This window comes from Oncorhynchus gorbuscha, linkage group LG02, assembly GCF_021184085.1.
Source record: "Oncorhynchus gorbuscha isolate QuinsamMale2020 ecotype Even-year linkage group LG02, OgorEven_v1.0, whole genome shotgun sequence".
Classification (NCBI taxonomy): domain Eukaryota; kingdom Metazoa; phylum Chordata; class Actinopteri; order Salmoniformes; family Salmonidae; genus Oncorhynchus; species Oncorhynchus gorbuscha.
Window position 1 is genome coordinate 716457 of NC_060174.1, and position 19108 is coordinate 735564.

A 19108-nucleotide genomic window follows, 5' to 3' on the forward strand; every position below is an offset into this window, starting at 1 on the left:
ACCCTCCACCCCAAGTCAGACCCTCCACCACCACCAGTCAGACCCTCCACCCCCACCCCACTACCAGTCAGACCCTCCACCACCACCACCCCCACCAGTCAGACCCTCCACCCCACCACCCCCACCAGTCAGACCCTCCACCCCCACCAGTCAGACCCTCCACCCCCACCACCAGTCAGACCCTCCACCACCACCACCAGTCAGACCCTCCACCAGTCAGACCCTCCACCCCACCACCAGTCACCACCACCTATCAGCCCCCACCACCACCACCCCCACCAGTCAGACCCTCCACCCCCACCAGTCAGACCCTCCACCCCACCAGTCAGACCCTCCACCACCACCACCACTACCAGTCAGACCCTCCACCCCTCAGACCCTCCACCACCACTCCACCCCCACCAGTCAGAACCCTCCACCCCCACCTCCAGTCAGACCCTCCACCCCCACCAGTCAGAACATACACCCCCACCAGCCAGACCCTCCACCCCCACCAGTCAGAACATACACCCCCACCAGCCAGACCCTCCACCCCCACCAGTCAGAACATACACCCCCACCAGTCGTACACCATAGCATCAGGTTCCATAACCCTGCAGCTCTTCTGTTCCAGGGGTCAAAAATATCACCAAATATCAAATGTGATTAAATATACTATTTATTCCCTAGTAAAAAGGATACAAAATCATACCAATACAGTCAGTGAATTTCATATTCATACATATCAAAAACATGTGCGCTATTGAACACAATGATTCACTTAAAGAGACTCCCTCTGTCCAACTCTGGAAATGGAGACTAACAGAAGAACTGGCTGTTGAACGACAGTCTCCTCATCTGAAATGATAGGTAGCAGTTCAAGAGACGCTAATGCTGGCAGTTCAAGAGATGCTAATGCTAGCAGTTCAAGAGACGCTAATGCTGGCAGTTCAAGAGATGCTAATGCTAGCAGTTCAAGAGATGCTAATGCTGGCAGTTCAAGAGATGCTAATGCTGGCAGTTCAAGAGATGCTAATGCTGGCAGTTCAAGAGATGCTAATGCTAGCAGTTCAAGAGACGCTAATGCTGGCAGTTCAAGAGACGCTAATGCTGGCAGTTCAAGAGACGCTAATGCTGGCAGTTCAAGAGATGCTAATGCTGGCAGTTCAAGAGATGCTAATGCTGGCAGTTCAAGAGATGCTAATGCTGGCAGTTCAAGAGATGCTAATGCTAGCAGTTCAAGAGATGCTAATGCTAGCAGTTCAAGAGATGCTAATGCTAGCAGTTCAAGAGATCGCAAAAGAGCTAGAGAAAAGGAGAGGGAGGTTGAGTAGATTCACCTATTATGTAGATGTTAACCTAGATTGGGAGGTTGAGTACAGAACAGAAAATAATTTATAGAGCACGACCGATAGGATGAAAATCAACATTTGAAACATATTTTATTGGACAATTGCTAATTTTGGATGGCAATTTACGAGACTTCAGTGTGGAAAAATGACACCTTAATTTCTCCGATGTAAAACACTCGAATCAACATCAGTAAGTTGCCCCCCAAAAAAAAAGAAACCCCCATCATTCAGGCTCTAATCATTTCTAGCCAGAGCTAAGAAGACAGAAATAAACAGACAAGTCGTTTAATAAGGGGACAGTCCAAGGGCCTTCCGTTCACACCGAGCACAGAGGGAGAGAGAACAAAAATACATTAAAGACGACATGTGGCTTAGAGGCCCACTGAGGTGATGATCTGGGTCAGGACGCCTGTCATGCAGCAGTCCTGTGCTCCTGTCCCTGTGTACAATAGATAGATGGCCCGGCCATTGTAGGGGCTCTGGCGCTGCCCCATGACCAGAGAGCTGCTCGCTCAGACAGAGCCCGGGCAAAGGTCATGTCATGGCTGTCACCTCTGTACTGAGGTCCTACTGGACCCCCCCAGGCTCTGCTTTACCCTACCCTGCCTCAACCTCTGACCTTTAGCCTCTGGCTCTGAGTCACTGAGTTCCAGGTCAGGGCAGTATCCATCCGTCTCCTTGTAGGGTGGTGATCTGGTACCACCGAGTCCCTGGGGGACTCCGGGAACTGGTTTGGCCCAGGGTCGGTCCTGGGCTGATCTGGAGCCTCTACCCCCCTGGGACACCTTGTCCCCCCGCAGGTCCTCAGTGGTCCGCACCAAGCTGACCGTTGCCTCCTTGAACGACCGGCTGAAGTGCTCCATGGTGGAATCACTGAAGCTGACTGATTGGCTGGCCTTGACCCCTGAACCCTCGCTGGTTTCCTGTTCGCTGGGGGTCTGACAAGAGCTGTCCTTCTGGGCCACGCCCACCGTCTTCTCCATCACGCCGTTGGGTCTAGGGACGGGGCCTGTCCGCTCTTGGTCCAGTTTGCCGTTTCCATTGGAAGGGTGGAGCGTCAACGGTTTAACCATTAGAGGCTTGCCAGTCTGTTTAATGGTCAGGGCTGAGCCCCTGGCAGAACGGTTAGTCAGTGTTGGTCCAGTGGCATTACTCCCCTCCCTACGTGACTGACCTGAAGCAGACAGCAGGCTGCCATTGGAGCACTCCTCTCTCTTGCCTCGCCCATGGAGCTGAGGCTTCCCTCCTCCTTTACCTAACCCTCCCCCCTTACCCTTCCCCCCACCCTTCCCTAGCCCCTTCCCTCCCCCACTGCGTTGGTGAACGTTCCCGCTGTTATCTGGACACAGGGGGCCGTTGACTGACTTGGAGCCGGTCTTCCCGTTACCCAGCGACACTTTGGGCATCTTCAGCGTCAGGGTGATTCTGGGAGGAGGCCGGAACAACATGCTGTCCACCGGCAGACCTGGAGAGACAAACACCATGAGGGCCAATCAGAATAATGGGTTAGTCCCCAACTCCTCCCACACCATGAGGGCCAATCATAATGATGGGTTAGTCCCCAACTCCTCCCACACCCTAGTATAGAACATTAACCTGGAGAGAAAAGACCATGAGGGCCAATCAGAATGATGGCTTAGTCCCCAACTCCTCCCACACCATGAGGGCCAATCAGAATGATGGGTTAGTCCCCAACTCCTCCCACACCCTAGGATAGAACATTAACCTGGAGAGAAAATACCATGAGGGCCAATCAGAATGATGGGTTAGTCCCCAACTCCTCCCACACCCTAGGATAGAACATTAACCTGGAGAGAAAATACCATGAGGGCCAATCAGAATTATGGGTTAGTCCCCAACTCCTCCCACACCCTAGGATAGAACATTAACCTGGAGAGAAAAGACCATGAGGGCCAATCAGAATTATGGGTTAGTCCCCAACTCCTCCCACACCCTAGGATAGAACATTAAACTGGAGAGAAAAGACCATTAGGGCCAATCAGAATTATGGGTTAGTCCCCAACTCCTCCCACACCATGAGAGCCAATCAGAAAGAAATGCAGTGGCCATGACTGACTACAAACGAGAGTCAATTAGAGTAGCCTCGCTCTGGGGCTAGTTAGGGGCCGTCAATACATTACACAATGGGAAGATATTTTCATGTGGCGCATCTTTCAGTTGTCTTGTTAATACGATTTTTTACTATTTATAGTTGGTTTGAGGTTAAGTCATTGAAATTTGGAGCCTTTGACACTTTATAATATTGTCCCATGTACTTTAATTTACTGATGGTCACTAACTAGCCCCATAGGGATATTGCTCCCGAGTAGCGCAGCGGTCTAAGGCACTGCATCTCAGTGCAAGAGGCGTAAATACAGTCCCTGGATTGAATCCAGGCTGTATCACATCCGGCCGTGATTGGGTGCCCCATCGGGTGGCTCTCAATTGGCCGAGCGTCGTCCAGGTTTGGCCGTGGTAGGCCGTCATTGAAAATAAGAATTTGTTCTTAAAATGACTTGCCTAGTTTACATTTTTTAAATAATTTGTAAATGCATAAATGAGTATGACATCCTGGCCTTTAAAACTAATTTCACATACTATAAAACATTATTTTTTTCACACATCCAAAATACCTATTATTTAGAATGCAAGTATGGTTATTCGGATACGGCCCCACACAAATCTTACCAGCGGAGATCTCCTGGCTGAGCAGTTTGACGTGGAGGTTGAAGATCTGCTCCTGGGCCTTGCTCTGAGACAGTTTCAGCTTCTCCCTCCGACTCACCATGTAACACAGGTTCCTCACCTGTAGGGGACACAACATGGCCGTCAGGTGAGCTAACAAACACTCACCCTAAGCCACCCAGCAATCTGTCTCCATCTGGTGGCTGTTTTATAGTTTCCATCTCCCCTGGGATAAATGAATTGATTTAAAGGTCAAGCTACAGATCTATTGTACCTGTCATGATTATTAATCTTTTTGGTTGGATCCTCGTATAATTATTTTCACATTTGATTACTTGTGTGGATCTAGTAAAACTTGTGTGATGGAAACAATTCTTCATTTGCCCTTTTAGCTTAAATTTGAGGGAATATCTACAGGAACTGAATTTGTTTTCTTCCCTCAAGAGATTTGAGCTCTTCTGATTTGCACTTATTCCCCCAATATTCCTGCTTTTTGAAGCACTTTTATACACCCTAACCTCTTTGGCCCCCAGGCCTGACCCCTAACCATACCAGAGACCTGAGCCCTACCCTGTGTCACCCTCCCCAACACCGTAACTCCCCACCGTAACCCTCCCCCACTGTAACCCTCCCCCTCCCCACCGCAACCCTCCCCCTCCCCACCGCAACCCCCTCCCCACCGCAACCCTCCCCTCCCCACCGCAACCCTCCCCCTCCCCACCGCAACCCTCCCCCTCCCCACCGCAACTCTCCCCCTCCCCACCGCAACTCTCCCCCTCAACGTAACCCTCCGCCTCCTCACCGTAACATTCCCCACCGTAACCCTCCGCCTCCTCACCGTAACCCTTCCCCTCCCCACCGTAACCCTCCACCTCCCCACCGTAACCCTCCCCTCCTCACCGTAACCCTCCCCCTCCTCACCGTAACCCCCCCCTCCTCACCGTAACCCTCCCCCTCCCCACCGTAACCCTCCCCCTCCCCACCGTAACCCTCCCCCTCCCCACCGTAACCCTCCCCCTCCCCACCGTAACCCTCCCTCACCGCAACCCTCCCCCTCCCCACCGTAACCCTCCCCCCTAACCCTCCCCACCGCAACCCTCCCCCTCCCCACCGCAACCCCTCCTCTCCCCAACGCAACCCTCCCCTCCCCACCGTAACCCTTCCCCTCCCCACCGTAACCCTCCCCTCCCCACCGTAACCCTCCCCTCCCCACCGTAACCCTCCCCTCCCCACCGTAACCCTCCACCTCCCCACCGTAACCCTCCCCTCCTCACCGTAACCTCCCCCCCCCGTAACCCTCCCCCCCCACCGTAAACTCCCCCTCCCCACCGTAACCCCCCCCTCCTCACCGTAACCCTCCCCTCCTCACCGTAACCCTCCCCCTCCCCACCGTAACCCTCCCCCTCCCCACCGTAACCCCCCTCCCCGTAACCCTCCCCTCCCCACCCTCCCCCACCGTAACCCCCCCCTCCCCACCGTAACCCTCCCCTCCCCACCGCAACCCTCCCCACCGCAACCCTCCCCCTCCCCACCGCCTCAACGTAACCCTCCGCCTCAACGTAACCCTCCGCCTCAACGTAACCCTCCGCCTCAACGTAACCCTCCGCCTCCACGTAACCCTCCGCCTCACCGTAACCCTCCGCCTCCTCACCGTAACCTCCCCCACCGTAACCCTTCCGCCTCCCCACCGTAACCCTTCCCCTCCCCACCGTAACCCTTCCCCTCCCCACCGTAACCCTCCCCTCCCCACCGTAACCCTCCCCTCCTCACCGTAACCCCCCACCCCACCGTAACCCTTCCCCTCCCCACCGTAACCCTTCCCCTCCCCACCGTAACCCCCCCTCCCCACCGTAACCCTCCCCTCCTCACCGTAAACTCCCCCCACCCCACCGTAAACCCCCCCCCCTTCCCACCGTAACCCTCCCCCCCTCACCCCCTTCCCACCGTAACCTCCCCCACCCCACCGTAACCTCCCCACCCCCTCCCCACCGTAACCCCCCCTCCCCACCGTAACCCTCCCCCTCGTAACCCTCCCCTCCTCACCGTAACCCCCCCACCTTTAACCCCCCCCCTTTAACCTCCCCCTCCCCACCGTAACCCCCCTCCCCCTCGTAACCCTCCCCTCCTCACCGTAACCCTCCCCCTCCTCACCTTTAACCCTCCCCCTCCCTGTTACGATGGCAGGTAGCCTACTCCCATTCCTTGCTTAACTTTTTACATTCTGAAGGGAAGGTTATATTATGTACGGGCCCATAACCGAATACCTCTCCTGCAGGGAACAACACGGTGACAGATTCGTCCTGTAAGACCCTGGATTGGAACCGGCAACCCCTGGCTACCTGCCATCCCATAGAAGCACCCAACTCAGATCTTGATATGACAGAGCTCGGAGTTCATAGAACTACACTGAACAAAAATAGAAACTCAACATGTAACAATTCATTCGGAAAGTTTCAGACCCCTTTTCTTTTTCCACATTTTGTTACATTACAGCCTTATTCTAAAATGGATTAAATACAATGTTTTCCCCTTGTCAATCTACACACAACACCCCATAATGACAAAGCAAATACAGGTAAACATTTCTTGCAAATTTATTCAATATAAAAAACGGAAATATGACATTGACAGAAGTATTCAGACCCTTTCCTCAGTACTTTGTTGAAGCGCCTTGGGCAGTGATTACAGCCATCAGTCTTCTTGGGTTTGACGCTACAAGCTTGGCACATCTGTATTTGGAGAGTTTCTCCCATTCTTCTCTGCAGATCCTCTCAAGCCCTGTCAGGTTGGATGGGGAGTGTTGCTGTACAGTGATTTTCAGGTCTCTCCAGAGATGTTCGATAGGGTTCAAGTCTGGCCAATCAAGGATATTCAGAGACTTTTTCCAAAGCCACTCCTGCGTTGTCTTGGCTGTGTGCTTAGGGTCATTGTCCTGTTGGAAGGTGAACCTTCACCCCAGTCTGAGGTCCTGAGCGCTCTGGAGCAGGTTTTCATCAAGGACCTCTGTACTTTGCTCCGTTCATCTTTCCCTCGATCCTGACTAGTCTCCCAGTCCCTGCCGTTGAAAAACACCCCCACAGCATGTCGGTGTTGCCACCAACACGTTTCACAGTAGAGATGGTGCCAGGTTTCCTCCAGACGTGACACTTGGCATTCAGGCCAAATAGTTCAATCTTGGTTTCAGACCAGAGAATCTCGTTTCTCATAATCTGAGAGTCCTTTAGGTGCCTTTTGGCAAACTCCAAGTAGGCTGTCATGTGCCTTTTACCGAGTTGCTTCCATCTGGACACTCTACCATAAAAGCCTGATTGGGGGACTACTGCAGAGATGGTTGTCCTTCTGGAAGGTTCTCCCATTTCCACAGATAAACTCTGGAGCTGTCCGAGAGACCATTGGGGTTCTTGCTCACCTCCCTGACCAAGGCCCTTCTCCCCTGATTCGGTGACTTGGTGGTTCCAAACCTCTTCTATTTAAGAATGGAGGCCACTGTGTTCTTGGGGACCTTCAATGCTGAAATGCACTGTCAACTGTGGGTCATTACATAGGATGATCAATGGAAACAGGAGGCACCTGAGCTCAATTTCGAGTCTCGTACCAAAGGGTCTGAATACTTATGTAAATACCGTTTCTGTTTAAGATAAATTTACACAAATTTCTAAAAACCTGTTTTTTGCTTTGTCATTATGTGGTACTGAGTGTAGATTGATGAAGATAAAAAAAAATGTGAATAAAGTCTGTAACGTAACAAAATGTGGAAAAAGGGAAAGGGGTCGGAATAATTTAGAACGTACTGTATATGGGTATCAGTCAATTGAAATAAATAAGGCTCTAATCTATGGGTTTCACATGGGTGGGCCTGGGAAGGCATAGGCCCACCCACTGGGGAGCCAGGCCCAGCCAATCAGAATGGGGTTTTCCATCACTAAAGGGCTGTATTACAGACAGAAATACTCCTCAGTTTCATCAACTGTCTGGGTGGCTGGTCTCAGACGATCCCGCAGGAGAAGAAGCCAGATGTGGATGTCCTGGGGTTGGACATACTGCCAAATTCTCTAAAATGACGTTGGGAGGCAGCTTATGGTAGAGAAATGAACATTCAATTCTCTGGCAACAGCTCTGGTGGACATTCCTGCAGTCAGCATGCCAATTGCACCCTCCCTCAAAACTTGAGACATCTGTGGCATTGTGTTGTGGGACTAAACTGCCCATTTTAGAGTGTTCTTTATTGTCCCCAACATAAGGTGCACCTATGTAAATGATCATGCTGTTAAATCAGCTTGTTGATATGCCACACCTGTCAGGTGAATGGTTTATCTTGGCAAATGGATGTAAACTAACTCATCCACAATTTTAGCGACATCTTTTGTGTGTATGGAACATTTCTGGTATCTTTAATTTCAACACTTCACATATTGCGTTTATATTTGGGTTCAGTGGAGTATAATTTACAACGTATATAAAAGTATCGTCTGGGGTGCATGACCATCCATCCGTATGTGTGGATAACGTCTTCTAAAAAATAGAGTTGCCCCCCACCCCATTAGCCCTCAGAAGAGCCTCAATTCGTCGCGGCATGGACTCCACAAGGCGGTAAATCGTAACACAGGATGTCGACTCCAATGCTTCCCACAGTTGTGTCAAGTTGGCTTGATTTCCTTTAGGTGGTGGACCATCCTTGATACACATGGGAAAGGGTTGAGTGTGAAAAACCCAGCAGCATTGCAGTTCTAGACACAAACCAGTGCGCCTGGCGCCTGCTACCATTCCCCGTTCAAAGGCACTTAAATATTTTGTCTTGTCCATTCATACTTTACCGTTCTAAAGTTTGGGGTCACTTACAAATGTCCTTTTGAAAGAAAAGCATATTTTTGGTCCATTAAAATAACTATTGTTGGAAACGGCTGATTTTTAATGGAATATCTACATAGATGTAGATAGATATTACATACCTGTCCGCAACCATAACTCCTCTGTTCCAATGGCACGTTGTGCTAATCCACATCACATGGAATAGCCTTCATTTCTCAGAACAAGAATAGACTGACGAGTTTCAGAAGAAAGGTCTTTGTTTTTGGCCATTTTGAGCCTGTAATCGAACCCACAAATGCTGATGCTCCAGATACTCAACTAGTCTAAAGAATGACAGTTTTATCGCTTCTTTAATCAGAACAACTGTTTTCAGCTTTACTAACATAATTGCAAAAGGGTTTTCTAATGATCAATTAGCCTTTTAAAATGATAAACTTGGATTAGCTAACACAACGTGCCATTGTAACACAGGAGTGATGGTTGCTGATTAATGGGCCTCTGTACTTGGATTAGCTAACACAACGTGCCATTGTAACACAGGAGTGATGGTTGCTGATAATGGGCCTCTGTACTTGGATTAGCTAACACAACGTGCCATTGGAACACAGGAGTGATGGTTGCTGATAATGGGCCTCTGTACTCCAATGTAGATATTCCATAAAAATTTGCCGTTTCCAGCTACAATAGTAATTTACAACATTAACAATGTCTACACTGTATTTCTGATCAATTTGATGATATTTTAATGGACAATTTGCTTTTCTTTCAAAAACAATTCCATTTATAAGTGACCAAACTTTAGAACGGTAGTGTGTACACAAACCATGTTTCAACTGTCTCAAAGCTTAAACATCCTTCTTCAACCTGTCTCCTCCCCTTCATCTACACTGAAGTGGAATTAACAAGAGACATCAATAATCCTTCTTCAACCTGTCTCCTCCCCTTCATCTACACTGAAGTGGAATTAACAAGTGACATCAATAATCCTTCTTCAACCTGTCTCCTCCCCTTCATCTACACCGAAGTGGAATTAACAAGTGACATCAATAATCCTTCTTCAACCTGTCTCCTCCCCTTCATCTACACCGAAGTGGAATTAACAAGAGACATCAATAATCCTTCTTCAACCTGTCTCCTCCCCTTCATCTACACTGAAGTGGAATTAACAAGTGACATCAATAATCCTTCTTCAACCTGTCTCCTCCCCTTCATCTACACTGAAGTGGAATTAACAAGAGACATCAATAATCCTTCTTCAACCTGTCTCCTCCCCTTCATCTACACCGAAGTGGAATTAACAAGAGACATCAATAAGGACTATTGTTTAGTGACTGTCCCACTGGATGTCATAAGGTGAATGCACCAATTTGTAAGTCGCTCTGGATAAGAGCGTCTGCTAAATGACTTAAATGTAAATGTAAATAAGGGATCATATCTTCCACCTGGATTCACCTGGTCGGTATGTCATGGAAAGAGCAGGTGTTATTTATGCTTGTATACTCAGTGTATATCTATATTAAATACAATATAAGTAATACTAACCCTCTCTAAGTCCTGTCGGAGGTGCATGAACATCCTCATCCGTGTGTGGATGCTGTCTTCATGAGGCAACAGCAGCAGGTTACCCTCCTCCTCACTAGGGGGCAGCAGAGCACGGTTGAAGTTGCTCTTCCTCTTCAGTTTCCAGTATTGGTAGATGAAGTCCAGCAGGCTGGGAGGGAGGCCCAGGTTCAGGGCCAGCTCCTCGGGGTGAATCAGAGTAGAAAACTCCTCCTCTAGTTCTAGCAACCTCTGGGCCCTCAGGCCCCCCCTCTCTGGGTCTACGGGGGGTTTGGGCCGGGCCGGACTGAGACCGGAGCCTGGCTCCCCTGCCTTGGACTGCTTGCTGTGGGCTGGTTGACAGGGGCTGAGGCCGGGGGCTGGTGGGTCGGAGGAGGCCTGGTTCTTGGGCTTACTGTGCTTCAGGCAGTAGGACCTGAACTTCACCTCATCTCCTTCATCCAGGACAGTCTTCATCTCCAGGCTGTGCTCGAAGGCACACGTCACATGGAACGGAATGGTGCAGTTCTTCACTGAGCACTGAGGAATGCAGGAGGACAAGGTTCATTAACTCAGGGGTTGTCAAAGTGGGGTCCTGCAGGAGGTCAAGGTTCATTAACTCAGGGGTTGTCAAAGTGGGGTCCTGCAGGAGGTCAAGGTTCATTAACTCAGGGGTTGTCAAAGTGGACTCCTGCAGGAGGTCCTCAGGCAGATTTCAAAATATATATCACTTTTTTTTTGCATGTAATTTTTAATGAATATTACTAAACAATGAAACTCATTTTGGCCGAGGTTAGAGGTTAGAGGTTAGAGGTTGTGATACAATGGCATATTATTCAACTATAATGTCTGTTCTTACCTCAGAGCAACATGGGCCTTGGGGGCTCACACAGATATTGATATCCACAGTACCCCAACAATTACACATTTTTCAACTCAATAGTTCTCGCCATGCACTGCCAGTGGCACTCCTTATCTTATATCTCACTGCAGTTGTGTTCTCATTATGAGGGGGGTCCCTGATTAATTAACTATCACAGAAGGAGTCTCTAAAAGTTTGAGAACCCCGGTGTTAATTAATACACACTTCACGAGCCAATACAAAAGATAAACCACACTATACTACCAACTAAAACACGACGAGTGTGAACAAACCAAGAGACGTGTGATATCTAGTCACCTACATATGTTCAGAAATACACAGTCCAACCAACATACTCACCTGTATACAGGCACCAGTCTTCAGTTTACAGAGGCTGCAGATGAGAGACCAGCGGGAGGGGGGGATGTGAGACACTTTGGTGATGGGCTCCATCCTCTCTGGACACGCGATGCTAACCTAGAGACACACGGGACCGTCAGTCACCTAGAGACACACGGGACCGTCAGTCAGCTAGAGACACACGGGACCGTCAGTCAGCTAGAGACACACGGGACCGTCAGTCAGCTAGAGACACACGGGACCGTCAGTCAGTCAGCTAGAGACACACGGGACCGTCAGTCAGTCAGCTAGAGACACACGGGACCGTCAGTCAGTCAGCTAGAGACACACGGGACCGTCAGTCAGTCAGCTAGAGACACACGGGACCGTCAGTCAGCTAGAGACACACGGGACCGTCAGTCAGCTAGAGACACACGGGACCGTCAGTCAGCTAGAGACACACGGGACCGTCAGTCAGTCAGCTAGAGACACACGGGACCGTCAGTCAGCTAGAGACACACGGGACCGTCAGTCAGTCAGCTAGAGACACACGGGACCGTTAGTCAGCTAGAGACACACGGGACCGTCAGTCAGTCAGCTAGAGACACACAGGACCGTTAGTCAGCTAGAGACACACGGGACCGTCAGTCAGCTAGAGACACACGGGACCGTCAGTCACCTAGAGACACACGGGACCGTCAGTCACCTAGAGACACACGGGACCGTCAGTCACCTAGAGACACACGGGACCGTCAGTCAGCTAGAGACACACGGGACCGTCAGTCAGTCAGCTAGAGACACACGGGACCGTCAGTCAGCTAGAGACACACGGGACCGTCCGTCAGTCAGCTAGAGACACACGGGACCGTCAGTCAGCTAGAGACACACGGGACCGTTAGTCAGCTAGAGACACACGGGACAGTCAGTCAGCTAGAGACACACGGGACCGTCAGTCAGCTAGAGACACACGGGACCGTCAGTCAGCTAGAGACACACGGGACCGTCAGTCAGCTAGAGATACACGGGACCGTCAGTCAGCTAGAGACACACGGGACCGTCAGTCAGTCAGCTAGAGACACACGGGACCGTCAGTCAGTCAGCTAGAGACACACGGGACCGTCAGTCAGTCAGCTAGAGACACACGGGACCGTCAGTCAGTCAGCTAGAGACACACGGGACCGTCCGTCAGTCAGCTAGAGACACACGGGACCGTCCGTCAGTCAGCTAGAGACACACGGGACCGTCCGTCAGTCAGCTAGAGACACACGGGACCGTCCGTCAGTCAGCTAGAGACACACGGGACCGTCAGTCAGTCAGCTAGAGACACACGGGACCGTCAGTCAGTCAGCTAGAGACACACGGGACCGTCCGTCAGTCAGCTAGAGACACACGGGACCGTCCGTCAGTCAGCTAGAGACACACGGGACCGTCCGTCAGTCAGCTAGAGACACACGGGACCGTCAGTCAGTCAGCTAGAGACACACGGGACCGTCAGTCAGTCAGCTAGAGACACACGGGACCGTCCGTCAGTCAGCTAGAGACACACGGGACCGTTAGTCAGCTAGAGACACACGGGACCGTCAGTCAGCTAGAGACACACGGGACCGTTAGTCAGCTAGAGACACACGGGACCGTCAGTCAGCTAGAGACACACGGGACCGTCAGTCAGCTAGAGACACACGGGACCGTCAGTCAGCTAGAGACACACGGGACCGTCAGTCAGTCAGCTAGAGACACACGGGACCGTCAGTCAGTCAGCTAGAGACACACGGGACCGTCAGTCAGTCAGCTAGAGACACACGGGACCGTCAGTCAGTCAGCTAGAGACACACGGGACCGTCAGTCAGTCAGCTAGAGACACACGGGACCGTCAGTCAGTCAGCTAGAGACACACGGGACCGTCAGTCAGTCAGCTAGAGACACACGGGACCGTCAGTCAGTCAGCTAGAGACACACGGGACCGTTAGTCAGCTAGACACACGGGACCGTCAGTCAGTCAGCTAGAGACACACGGGACCGTCAGTCAGTCAGCTAGAGACACACGGGACCGTCAGTCAGTCACCTAGAGACACACGGGACCGTCAGTCAGTCAGCTAGAGACACACGGGACCGTCAGTCAGTCAGCTAGAGACACACGGGACCGTCAGTCAGTCAGCTAGAGACACACGGGACCGTCAGTCAGTCAGCTAGAGACACACGGGACCGTTAGTCAGCTAGAGACACACGGGACCGTTAGTCAGCTAGAGACACACGGGACCGTCAGTCAGTCAGCTAGAGACACACGGGACCGTTAGTCAGCTAGAGACACACGGGACCGTCAGTCAGTCAGCTAGAGACACACGGGACCGTCAGTCAGTCAGCTAGAGACACACGGGACCGTTAGTCAGTCAGCTAGAGACACACGGGGCCGTCAGTCACCTAGAGACACACGGGACCGTTAGTCAGTCAGCTAGAGACACACGGGACAGTCAGTCAGCTAGAGACACACGGGACCGTCAGTCAGCTAGAGACACACGGGACCGTCAGTCAGCTAGAGACACACGGGACCGTCAGTCAGCTAGAGACACACGGGACCGTCAGTCAGCTAGAGACACACGGGACCGTCAGTCAGCTAGAGACACACGGGACCGTCAGTCAGCTAGAGACACACGGGACCGTCAGTCAGCTTTACTGTTTTAACACCACATTCTGACAGACGAATGCATAAAAAGGTGTTAATGTTTACTTCAGGGATCCACAGAGCACAGCTGACGTGTGCCCACTTGGTGCCTGCCCTCGTAGCCTTCATCGCCCCTCCCTTGATGGGGCACAGCTGACACTGGGGGTCGATGCCCAAGACACACGTCCTGCACAGCCAGTTACCATCTGGCACCTTCACTATACCATAACACGCCTGGGTAGGGGGGGGTGGGCAGGGGGAGAGAGAGAGAGAGAGAGAGAGAGAGTTAGGACTACACATGGTACCTTCACTATATCATAACACGCCTGGGCAGGGGGGGATTACACAGCTCAATGTAATTGAAGAATCCATAGACTACCACTTCTGGGAAAATTGGATGGAAAACACTAAAACACGAGGAGTTATCTATCCAAAACATAGACATATGGATAAACCACTTTGGCCCTATAACAAAGAACAAACAGCAAAAACATAGACATGATCAAATGCAAATCTTAGAAGAATCAACTATTATAGACTACCAGATTCCACTGGATTCTCTAATTACATTGAAATGAACTACAGGACAAAATAAAAACCCTACAACCCAAAAAGGCCTGTGGTGTTGATGGTATCCTCAATGAAATGATCAAATATACAGACAACAAATTCCAATTGGCTAAACTTAAACTCCTTAACATCGTCCTCAGCTCTGGCTTCTTCCCCAATATTTGGAACCAAGGACGGATCACCCCAATCCACAAAAGTGGAGACAAATTTGACCCCATTAACTAGCGTGGAATATGCGTCAACAGCAACCTTGGGAAAATGATCTGCATTATCATGAACAGCAGACTCGTACATTTCCTCAGTGAAAACAATGCACTGAGCAAATGTCAAATCAAAGAAACAAACCAAAGCCAAAGGTATTCTCATACATTGCTGATCTCAAAAAGGCTTTTGACTCAATTTGGAGGGTCTGCTATACAAAGTGAAGGAAAGTGGTGTTGGGGCAAAACATACGTACACAAACAAGAGTGCGGTTAAATTTGGGAAAACAAACATTTCTTTCCACAGGGCCGTGGGGTGAAAGAGATTAAGCTTAAGCCCCACCCGCTTCAACATATATCAACGATTTTGGCAAGGGCACTCGAACTGCAGCCCCCGGCCTCACCCGACTCGAACTGCAGCCCCCGGCCTCACCCGACTCGAACTGCAGCCCCCGGCCTCACCCGACTCGAACTGCAGCCCCCGGCCTCACCCGACTCGAACTGCAGCCCCCGGCCTCACCCGACTCGAACTGCAGCCCCCGGCCTCACCCGACTCGAACTGCAGCCCCCGGCCTCACCCGACTCGAACTGCAGCCCCCGGCCTCACCCGACTCGAACTGCAGCCCCCGGCCCCACCCGACTCGAACTGCAGCCCCCGGCCCCACCCGACTCGAACTGCAGCCCCCGGCCCCACCCGACTCGAACTGCAGCCCCCGGCCCCACCCGACTCGAACTGCAGCCCCCGGCCTCACCCTACTAGAACTGCAGCCCCGGCCTCACCCTACTAGAACTGCAGCCCCGGCCTCACCCTACTAGAACTGCAGCCCCCGGCCTCACCCTACTAGAACTGCAGCCCCCGGCCTCACCCTACTAGAACTGCAGCCCCGGCCTCACCCTACTAGAACTGCAGCCCCCGGCCTCACCCTACTAGAACTGCAGCCCCCGGCCTCACTCTACTAGAACTGCAGCCCCGGCCTCACCCTACTAGAACTGCAGCCCCGGCCTCACTCTACTAGAACTGCAGCCCCGGCCTCACTCTACTAGAACTGCAGCCCCGGCCTCACCCTACTAGAACTGCAGCCCCGGCCTCACCCTACTAGAACTGCAGCCCCGGCCTCACCCTACTAGAACTGCAGCCCCCGGCCTCACCCTACTAGAACTGCAGCCCCGGCCTCACTCTACTAGAACTGCAGCCCCCGGCCTCACCCTACTAGAACTGCAGCCCCGGCCTCACCCTACTAGAACTGCAGCCCCCGGCCTCACCCTACTAGAACTGCAGCCCCGGACTCACTCTACTAGAACTGCAGCCCCCGGCCTCACCCTACTAGAACTGCAGCCCCCGGCCTCACCCTACTAGAACTGCAGCCCCGGCCTCACTCTACTAGAACTGCAGCCCCGGCCTCACCCTACTAGAACTGCAGCCCCCGGCCTCACTCTACTAGAACTGCAGCCCCCGGCCTCACCCTACTAGAACTGCAGCCCCGGCCTCACTCTACTAGAACTGCAGCCCCGGCCTCACTCTACTAGAACTGCAGCCCCGGCCTCACCCTACTAGAACTGCAGCCCCGGCCTCACTCTACTAGAACTGCAGCCCCGGCCTCACTCTACTAGAACTGCAGCCCCCGGCCTCACCCTACTAGAACTGCAGCCCCCGGCCTCACCCTACTAGAACTGCAGCCCCCGGCCTCACTCTACTAGAATCTGAAGTCAAACGTTTGCTGATGATCTGGTGCTTCTGTCTCCAACCAAGGAGGACCTACAGCAGCACCTCGATCTTCTGTACAGATTCTGACAGACCTGGGCCCTGACAGACCTGGGCCCTGACAGACCTGGGCCCTGACAGACCTGGGCCCTGACAGACCTGGGCCCTGACAGACCTGGGCCCTGACTGTAAATCTCTAAGACAAAAATAATGGTGTTCCATAAAAGGGTAGCTGCAAAGACAATAAATACAAATTCCATCTGGACACCGTTGCCCTAGAGCACACAACAAACTATACATACCTCGGCCTAAACATCAGCGCCACAGGTAACTTCCACAAAGCTGTGAACCATCTGAGAGACAAGGCAAGAAGGGCCTCCTATGCCATCAAAAGGAACAACATTTCAACATAGTAATTAGGAATGTGGCTAAAAATACTTTAATCAGAACCCATTGTCTTTTATGGTTGTTAAGTCTGGGGTCCACTCACCAATCAAGAATTCACCAAATTGAGATTCTGCAAAAATATCCTCTGTGTACAACGGAAAACACAAAATAATGCATGCAGAGCAGAATTATGCCGATACTACTAGAGCTGTTAAATTCTACAACCACCTAAAAGGAAGTGATTCCCAAACCTTCCATAACAAAGCCATCACCTACAGAGAGATGAACCTGGAGAAGAGTCCCCTAAGCAAGCTGGTCCTGAGACTCTGTTCACAAAGAGACCCCACAGAGCTCCAGGATAGCAACACAATTAGACCCAACCAAATCATGAGAAAACAAAACGATAATGACTCTGACACATTGGAAAGAATTTACCAAAGAAACAGAGCAAACTAGAATGCCATTTGGCCCTAAAAAGAGAGTACACAGTGACCCAATTACAATTCTGCACACCGATATTTCTATAGTCATCAGGTGGTCAGGTTCCTACCTGGTGAACACAGATGTTACATGTTCATAACTGTGGTATACGGTCTGATATACCATGGCTGTCAGCCAATCAGCATTCAGGGACCACCCAGTTTATCATTAGTATTACATTTCTATAGTCATCAGGTGGTCAGGTTCCTACCTGATGAACACAGATGTTACATTTGTCACAGAAGACCATGTCGTTGCCTTCCTCGCTGTCGGGGGAGCGACACACGTCACAGATGACATCCTCGTCATACTCGATGCCCAGCCCTTCTACGGTGTCGATGGCGTGGTTCATGTTGTCATGGCACTGACGCTCCAACGCCTCCATGGTGCGCTCCAGCGTCAACTCGTCCACAGGCGCTTCCCCTGGGAGACAGAATAATACACCAATCAAAACATAGCTCCTCTACAGTTCTTGGGAATAGACCCAGTCAGAACACTGTTGCGAGAGTTCCAAACATCCCTCTTTTCTCTAAGGCCACACAGTGCACTTGACCTTTTCCACATTTTGTTACATTACAGCCTCATATAGACAGGCCTTATTCTAAATGTATTAAATGTTTTCCGTCAATCTACACACAATAGCCCATAATGACATCACAATAGCCCATAATGACATCACAATAGCCCATAATGACATCACAATAGCCCATAATGACATCACAATAGCCCATAATGACACAGCCAAAACAGGTTATTAGAAAGTTTTACAAATGTATTAAAAATAAAATAAACAAATTACTTATTTACATAAGTATTTAGACCATTTGATATGAGACTCAAAACTGAGCTCAGGTGCATCCTGTTTCCATTGATCATCCTTGAGATGTTTCTACAACTTGGGAGTCCACCTGTGGTAAATGCAATTGATTGGACATGATTGGTGACCTAAATTGGGACATGCTTAAACCATATGACCAAGTCCTAAACCAATGGGACTCCCTAAATCTTTCTCAGATTATCACCAATCCCACAAGGTATGACTCCAAGCCCCCAGACAAGGCTACTCTCCTTGATGTTATCCTCACAAATAATCCTGATCGGAGTCCTTACCCATGTGTTCCAGCTGAGCGTTGAGTCCTTACCCATGTGTTCCAGCTGAGCGTTGAGTCCTTACCCATGTGTCCCAGCTCAGCGTTGAGTCCTTACCCATGTGTCCCAGCTCAGCGTTGAGTCCTTACCCATGTGCTCCAGCTCAGCGTTGAGTCCTTACCCATGTGCTCCAGCTCAGCGTTGAGTCCTTACCCATGTGTCCCAGCTCAGCGTTGAGTCCTTACCCATGTGCTCCAGCTCAGCGTTGAGTCCTTACCCATGTGCTCCAGCTCAGCGTTGAGTCCTTACCCATGTGCTCCAGCTCAGCGTTGAGTCCTTACCCATTTGTCCTAGCTCTTACCCATGTGTCCCAGCTCAGCGTTGAGTCCTTACCCATGTGTCCCAGCTCAGCGTTGAGTCCTTACCCATGTGTTCCAGCTCAGCGTTGAGTCCTTA

At 51.1% G+C, this 19108-nt stretch overlaps 1 protein-coding gene across 1 annotated transcript in view; it reads right to left on the reverse strand.

Annotated features, from left to right (window-relative positions):
• Nucleotides 1-1535: 1535 nt before the first annotated feature.
• Nucleotides 1536-19108, reverse strand: part of jade3 (jade family PHD finger 3) — a 30425-nt gene continuing 12852 nt past the window's right edge. The window contains exons 6-11 of the mRNA XM_046299480.1: nt 17775-17986; nt 14291-14458; nt 11587-11703; nt 10368-10904; nt 4020-4137; nt 1536-2796 (exon numbers count right to left, since the gene is read on the reverse strand). Of these exons, the coding sequence (XP_046155436.1) occupies nt 1880-2796; nt 4020-4137; nt 10368-10904; nt 11587-11703; nt 14291-14458; nt 17775-17986 (2069 nt within the window). The 3' untranslated portion in view covers nt 1536-1879. The remainder of the gene's footprint in view (nt 2797-4019; nt 4138-10367; nt 10905-11586; nt 11704-14290; nt 14459-17774; nt 17987-19108) is intronic.